General features: G+C 53.9%; 1 protein-coding gene across 1 annotated transcript; it reads left to right on the plus strand.

The window, feature by feature from the left end:
• Positions 1–1,263: 1,263 nt before the first annotated feature.
• CkaCkLH20_08378 (uncharacterized protein) lies at positions 1,264–3,200 on the plus strand (the record flags this gene model as incomplete). Its single annotated transcript, XM_038891093.1, has 3 exons — positions 1,264–1,525; positions 1,573–2,837; positions 2,889–3,200. 3 exons carry the CDS (start codon positions 1,264–1,266, stop codon positions 3,198–3,200), a joined length of 1,839 nt encoding a protein of 612 aa, XP_038743467.1.
• Between the last annotated feature and the right edge of the window lie 5,159 nt (positions 3,201–8,359).

Raw genomic sequence — 8,359 nt, forward strand, 5'->3', positions numbered from 1 at the left:
CTTTCTCGCACACCTGCCTCTGCCCCCAAGTTCACAGACTGGAAGAGGTTTGTATCAGGGAATCCGGCTTAGCTCCAACCGACGTTCCGAACCTGACCGTGCTGACCTATTGGTCTGTCCATGGATGATGCCTCTTTTTTCACACTACTTCTTTTATACCTCCAGGATCCGTCTGCACCGCCCCTCGTCTTGCCTTCTTTTTTGCTCTCCTTTCGCGTCCCACTCACCAAGGCCTCACTGCTCATGATTCCCATTGCCAGTCACTCCTTTTTTTTCTGAGCCTTGTTACCTATAATATTTCTTTTCCTATTCGAGGGGGGGCTGCCTCTTCGCATCTATAATATCTACTCCCGGGAGCTGGCTCTCTTCACCTGCCAGAAACCTGGACGGCTAGCCAGCTATCGCGCTCTCAAACCTCTCATCCTCAACATCGAAGCATCAAACGAGTTGCTAGTTATTGCAAACTCACTACGCTCCTTTTACTCGCTCGCCTTTGGGGATTGCTCGCATACATACATATACAAACAACCGACCACACCCCAACATACTCACTCGCGCATCCCACATATACATACTGTCTAGTTGAGGACGGGAATCCCTACCGTCAACAACAACCACTAGCCTCATCGCGAGGACCCGCTGTCCCTAACGCTCATCGCCATCCACTCGTGGACGAGGAAGAGACCGGAAAGGAAAACCAAAGGGGTAAAGCAGAAAGAGAGAGGAGCCTAGAAGGGAAAGGGAAGAAAAATCTACGCGTTACTTACAAGCCCGCTCAACAAACAACCCATCTACGCCGCCCGTCCATTACTCGCCCAAGTCCGGAGATTATTTTGTGCCTCTCCGCTCAGGTTGGCTACTGCGCCAGATTCTTCCAAGTAAGTTCCATGGAAGCCCTCTTTCGGCCTGTCGGATCGCGCTCGTCGATACGTGGGCAGTGTGGGCCCCCCGACTGCCGTCAGATACAACTGCCACCCTTGGTGTCCCTCGTCCGAGGATCAATGCTAACAACCCACCGTCCCCGTTCAGCATCAACCCAATAATTGATTAACCGCACGCTCCCTTGTTCGGGTTCCTGTCTAAGCACCATGGACTCTGGTCAGGCACAGCTGTAGGCCCCATCCCGTCCCTGCAGCCTCCGACATACATGACTTACAAGTACACTTTAGTCGGCAACAAATACAGACACCTTCCTTCACCTTCAACCCCAACAACAAGTTCAGAAGAGACGTCCCGCCGCCACGCACAACGCACATCCTCAACATGAACGGTAATGATATGCCCATCAAACAAGAGGGCGTGGGAGCACCCGCCGGTGTATGGACGACCCCGACGTCTCAAGGCATGCGGCCTCGACCTGCGACCATCCACGAGGGCTTCTCTTACAGTATGAGCGACGACTACGGCACACTTCCATCATGGGATTCATCGCCTCTTCCCATGCAGCAAACCCCAAGCGACGCCATGTCCCGCCCCGTCTCGGTCCATCAACAAGACTTCTATCCCGTGACCACGATGGAGAACAGTGAGTCGATTCATCAGAGGTTACCTCACGTGCTAATCTAGTGGCAGCCTGGCAACAAAAGCCTTGCGAGGACAACTTTGAGTTCCAAGGATTGGACACAGAGATGATTGGGCAGGCTTACACGACTGACGAGGCCATTCCCGTTCTCGATCTGAGGTACGGCCAACAGAATGACAGCGAGTTCAACTTCGACTGCGGTCCCAACCCGAGACGCATGTCTGGATCATCATTCACCATGTCGACGTCGGGCGCTCTGTCCGACATGCCATCGTACGAAGACTTCTCTGCCGCTCTATCGGAAGCGCCGTCATTCAGCTCAGACTACCCGCCTCCATCAAACCGCAACTCCTTGATGTCGTCGACGCAACTGTCTCCCGTGGCATCCCCGCGAATGACGCCTCAAAGCCGATCTGAACTCGTCAGGACACAGAGCCGCGGTCGAGCCTCGCCGTCACCCCGCCCGGGCATGCGATCGGCCCCGTACAGCGTTGAGCGTGGAACGACCAAGAGATGGTCGACTGGATCATACGGAACCCAGCAGCAAAACCGTAACCGTCAGACCCCGTTCGTCTTCCATCCTGGCCACGATGCGTTTGGTGCGCACCAGCGAATGTCTTCGAGACACTCTTCGCCCACAATCCAACACAACCAGGTCCCTCTGAACTTCACCAACCTGCAAGCCGCTCAGCAGCACCCCTTCATGATGGCTGGCCCGCCGCAATTCCAGAGAAACAGCATGAACAGCATGCTTCTTCCGTCTCAATTGCCGTCCAACGGATTCCCGCATCCCGATGCTCATCACTTCGAGGCTCCGCCTCCGCTGCTGTCTCATGGACTCTTCCGCATGCTTCAGTCCAACGCCGACCCGCACTCCCTACACAGCCATTATACCGACTTGTCTGACCCGCCCGACCTGTTCGCTTCCCTTCACGAGGAGCAGGTGCCGCCGCCTCCCGAGGACATGAACCCTTCCGATCCTGATCTCGTCCCCCACGAGCAGGAACTTCGCTTCGAGGGCGATCTCTACACGCCTAGATGGGTTCGCGGCCACGGCAACAAGCGCGAAGGATGGTGCGGTATTTGCAAGCCCGGTCGCTGGTTGGTCCTCAAGAACTCGGCTTTCTGGTACGACAAGTCTTTCACCCACGGCATCAGCGCCGCGACGGGCAACCCGTTCCAGGAGCCTCAGGAGACCAGAAGAATGGACGGCAATCCCGACGTGTGGGAAGGACTTTGCGGAAGCTGCAACGACTGGATTGCGCTCGTCAGCAGCAAGAAGAAGGGTACTACATGGTTCAGACATGCGTACAAGGTAAGACATCACCGGCTCACTTGGTTTAGTTAACTCCTAACATGTTGTCAGTGCCACACTCACCCCAAGATCAAGGACGCACCTAAGCGTCGCCGGGAAAGCAGCCACAACCGCAACTTGGCTGCGTCGCAGATGGCCAAGCCTAAGGTCGAGCCCCAACAGCCTCCTCCCATGCCACAGCAAACCCCGATCACGCCTCAGTCAGCCGTCTCCGTCACGAGCACGCCGACGTCAGCGCAGATGCAGCATCAACAACAACACCTTCAACAGGTGCCTCCGATGCCGCAGATGAGCCAAGGGCAAATGCAAGGCCAACAGAGGGGCGTCATTAACCCCATGGAAGGCATGCCAGGCATGATCTAGGCCAGCTACTGACTGTCCACTCTTGATCTTGGTCTTTTCTTTTCTCTGCACTTTGTACACACGACTGATACCACCTATTCCTGTATTTTCCTTTGTTACTCGATCTCCCCGCCGCAGCGCGTGCTGTGGTATCCGATACATTTTCCAAAACGAAACGCCGTCACGAAAATTTCTATTTTCCCACTCAGCCGTTTCTTTTCCACCTTTTTCCATCATCACGAATTCAACGGAATACGCAAATCTTATCTATATAGAATGGGCATCACGGGGATACCTCTGGAGGATGGGAAATCTTTTCACGGTGTTTGTTGAAACCAAAAAACGGGAGGGGAGGAAATCACACAAAAATGAAACGCCCCCAGATGAGAAAAAATGGAAGGACAATGTCATGACGATTCCACACACTTCACACGCGCGAAACATCCAAAATTCTACCACACTTTTACCTCTCGATTCCCCATACTTCCCACACTTACCAAGTCGCAACACTTGGGAATATTTCCTTTCCTTTTTCGCGCTGGTCTCGTTACTGAAAATTTCATGCGTTTATGCCCCAACAAGAGGAGGATACCCTACATTACTCGCCACATCAAACACGCACACCACCACCACCACCCACTGCAGGAGAGAGCAAATCTCGATAATGGACAGTGTCGGATTCTTCTTTTTTTTGCGCTCGTGTTTTTCTTACCAACCAATCGGAAGAGGAAATCAGGGGGGGGGGCAGTTCTGTTCGTCGCTTTGCTTTGCCGCAGTTCTTCTTTTCTGATTTCGTTGGATACGCAAATCTCGTCGTGTCTTCTTCTTCTTCCCCCTTTTTTTACGGTTCTCCTCTTCCACAACTTAATCGTAGATAGTTAAAATCTCCTGCCGGGTATCGAGGTTTTTCATGTATTTGATTCTATTTCTTGTTCCAAGTTTTTTTTGCTCGATGTTTGAGGAGGACATACCATATGATATCACAAGAGGAGGAAAAGGTGGGAATTCTTCACTTCGCTGGGATGTATCTTTTCTCCCTCCTTCTTCTCTAACTCTTCTTTTTCTGGGATGGAGGAGAGAGAAAGAGGAACGAATGACATCACTGGCGAATTTCGGGATGGGGGGGGAGGGAGGGATGGACAGGCGTCCTGAAGATGGGAAAATGGGATATGGGTTTTCGTGTTGGAACCGCGGGCAGTGTAGTTAGATTTTTTAGTTTTACCCCGTAACCGCAGAATGAGGAACACACGGTCATTTCAGACATTGTTCTCCTACTCAGTGACCACTGACTCAAAGATTTTCACATATACGATAATAGGAGGTTTTCCAATTTGAGGATTGTGATCTTGACGCGCCCAGTTGACTGACGTAAGACTTGCACGTATTGACGAGGGTGTTGGCGGTATACACCGAAGACTTGACGCAGTTCTCGCCTCTATCGCAAGTTTCCATGACAGGAGCAAGAGCCGTTCAACAACACCACCAGTAACCGGAAGCTATAGGCGGCCGGCAAGCAGTCCGCGGTGGTTCTCCTTCCTCCCCCTTAGCTGGAGCGGGCCTTTGTATGACTCTTCAACCCCGCCCTTAGTCGGCACGTGCTAAACACCACAATCCCGGACGTGAATCGCGACGGGCAGGGCCAGTCCGAGTCGAACGAAGAAGGGCTTCGAAGAACAAGCAGCACATGGAAAGAGAAGGAAAAAGGGGGGCCGCGGGGACGGGGATGGAGGACAGTCCCCTCTTCTTTTGCGCCGTTGTTTGCTGCGAACGACGGCTCAGGGGGGGGAGTTGATGACGGGCATTTTGCGTCTGTCAGGGGGAGGGAAGGAAAAGGGTCGTCGTGGTGGCATTCGACTGGTTCGTGGTGTCCGTTTTCGAAGTCCCGGCGGCCTTTTTCGTGGTGGGCATCAGCTTCGCGGGATCCGGGGACAAGGATGGGATACCGGGGAGAGAGAGAGAGGAGAAGGAAGGTCAGGGTTGATGACGAGGCGGAGAGGGGCCCCCGAAGGGCCGATGTGAAGATCGGTGGAGGTGTTGGTTGGCCGAGAATGTGGGCACGGCGTGGGAGTCGGGGGTCGTCCCTCTTTTCCCCCCTTCTCGTCGTCTTCCCGAAAAGGGCATGGTTCAGGAACGGGCATCTGCCGACGACGGGGGGGTTGTAGTATAGCACGAATCCCACGATGTGGACGTCTCTCCCAAAGAGGCGTAGACGCTGTTCATGCGAAGCGGGCGACGGGGGGACTGTAGGCATGTGGGTGGGATGCCTGTCGACACCGGGAAAATAGATAGATGGCTCAGGGGTAGGATGCGGAATAGAGAACATCGGACCAGGAACCAAACGAAACTAGAGGAGCCAAGCCAGAAAGCCGGCTTGCCCGGTGAGGTGGAAGATGGAAGACAAGACCTGACGGGGTTCTGCGGTGGTGGAGGCGCGCGGAGGAGAAGACGTCGTCTCGTTCGCTTCGGCTGCCCGTCGCCGATGATGACTGAAGCGGGAGGCATAAAGAATGGCTGCTATGCCTGAACACCATGCGGATGCGTCTTGAGGGGTTTTTTCTTCTTCAGTAGAGGCGGTTCAGGTCCGGCCGGGGCTGGCGGGACGGCGCTTGGGTGTTTGAACGTGAGTATGATGTTGCGCGTCTGCGGTCCTCTGAGGGCTTCAGACATGATTCGACAAGGGCCTCGATATGCGCCTAGAGAAACAAAACGGCGGCAGTATGTCTTGTAAAGTTGGGTTGACGGCGGTTACTGCGACGCAGTATCTGCGCGAGTTTGGACGATCCAGGAATGCCATCTTACTCGGCCAACAACGGCCTCTGTCCAAGAACCCCATACAAGACTGACAGAGTTGCAGCAACCTCGTTTCCAGGAAGGCCGGGTTCCTGGGGTTGCGGGCGAGAAAGCTTCGGTGTCGGAGACCAGCCCGGCTACCCCTCTCGCCGGAGGAGGCCGTATGCGCTTCCCGGGTCTCCCAGGGCTATTTGCAAACTTTTCCCCTGGCGCTTTCTTTTACGGTTGTTTCGATTCGATGGGCAACCCGGAGGAAGATCTTTTTTGGCAACGAGACGAAGAGAGACTTTGTGACGGCGTGCGGTACGAGAAAGGATCCATCGGGGCGTGTGCAATCTCCCAAATTCATGCGTCTCGACCGGGAGGCCCCGCCGATAGGTATCCCGAGAAAGCAAACGCAAAGGTCCTCTCTCCTGTTCCGGTGGACAACCATGATAGGCAGGCGATCGTGCTTATTGTTGCCCTACGGCGGGTAGCTGCAAGGACCAGGGAGAGCTTCGGTTCCAAGGTGGTGGTATTGCTGGATGTTCTTTTGTCTTTCCATCATGTCCACTTGGCGGCGGCGTTGAAGTCGTAACAGGACGTTGGTGTGCGCCAAGTCATTGGGGTAGAGGGGATGAGATATCCCCCGGCAGCACAAGGGGCGTATCTGTATTCGTACGCAGACCCAGGGGACTGGTGAGAAAGATAGGACTGATGTAGGACCCCGGTCCTGGCGCGGAATCTTGAGGATTATCGAGTGTTACTGTTGAGGTGCTGGATGATGTTGAGGTGTCTCGTATGGCGTGACGAGCAAGAGCGAAGATGTACTTGAAGAGCTGAAGCGCAGCCATGGCTGATAGAGACGAGCTTGCAGGTACGTCGAAGTATGCAGAAACTCTTTCTGTACCGCAATTGAGCCATCCAATGGCATCTTGCTGCAACCACTTAAGCCCCTTGCAGCACCAGTACTAGCAGGTATTTGTTTGACGAATGGCGAGCCAATCGTGAGGTATCAAGACACGTGCTTTCAAGACGCAAGTTGGGTACACTGCAGCTGTTACTGAAAGTTCTCGGCCAGTCGATCTCCGACCAGCATCGACTTTCGCAGTGAGCTATTTCTGCCCCTGAAGTTGACAGAAACCCGTCATAGAGTTGAGTGGCCATCAGGCCTCGATTGGCCTGGGTTGAAGTAACCCGCATATGTGGCGTTGGGAGCTGACCAACATCGACTCTTCACCGGCTTGAATGACATCGTCCCGAATGATAGCCGTCGCTAGCATCCGTCATCTCGGCGCATAGGTGCAGACCGAGCTGAATTAGACCCTGTCGGAGGCCGTGGAGATCACGAAGGAGTTACCACAATGGGTTATCGGTCTACCTAGGCAGTGGGAGTAAAAGAAGCAGCAGTCGATTACCCCTTGCGAGTTGCTGACATTGCAGCCAACATTTTGCAGCTTCCAATCGCAGTGGCTGCTGACATACGAGACGCACAAATGTTTGAGCTGCGTCGTCCGATGAGTGCAGATTGATCATGTCTTGAGCGATTGAGAGTCGACAGGATTAGTCACTTCTTCATCAAGTCGGTGGGTTTTGGGTGCCAAAGTTCGTCTGATGACTGATCGTGGGTTATGAATAGCTGCGTTGGTTCATGAGTGCAACCGAGATGCAGTACGAAATTCAATTGAGACCCATGCGTTCGGGTTTCCTGGCCGAGTATCGGAACCGATGAGGCAGAGTTCAGGTGTAAACAGACATACAGGCTTGGAGACTGTACATTCAAAATCGGAACAAACGTCGGGACCGAAGAGACGTTGACGATGCAGATTGACGGTGAACGGAAACCCTGTGAGACAAGCCTGCAAGTGACGAAATTCCGAGGCATTGACCGACGCAAACCAAGTGGCCGCGACTCGTTTCCGGAAACCTCAAGAAATGGGGCGTGTCTGGTCACTGGTTTGAGAAACTCGCGCCCTATGCGGCTGGGGTTTCCGGGCAAGATCGGAGAAGATTCCGGGGCAGAAAATCGCGAAGCGAGACGTGTGAATGATCTGCCGAGCAGGTCGAGACTTGAGAGGAAACAAGTGGTGAGCTGGTTGACGATGGTCTTGGCAATGTCGTGAATCGACAGGACTGAGACACCTCAGTTGCTGTTAGCGCCTGCATCTGTCAAACATCTGGCCATGCGCGTGCCTCGTGTGCTGATTTCAACGACGCATATGGATGTCTGCTAGAGAGCCGCAGCCCGCACCAAGCATACATGGGCTTTGAACGAAACCGAGCGATGGAAAGGGTTGCCAACTTCGAGCATCGATTGTATGATGTTTGTTGCGGGCTGCTGGCCTGTGTGAGGAACTTGGGGGACCACTGCTTCATCACCAAACAGCTCAGACATGTTTCTTGACAGCGCA

Source organism: Colletotrichum karsti (assembly GCF_011947395.1).
Source record: "Colletotrichum karsti strain CkLH20 chromosome Unknown Scaffold28, whole genome shotgun sequence".
Taxonomy (NCBI): domain Eukaryota; kingdom Fungi; phylum Ascomycota; class Sordariomycetes; order Glomerellales; family Glomerellaceae; genus Colletotrichum; species Colletotrichum karsti.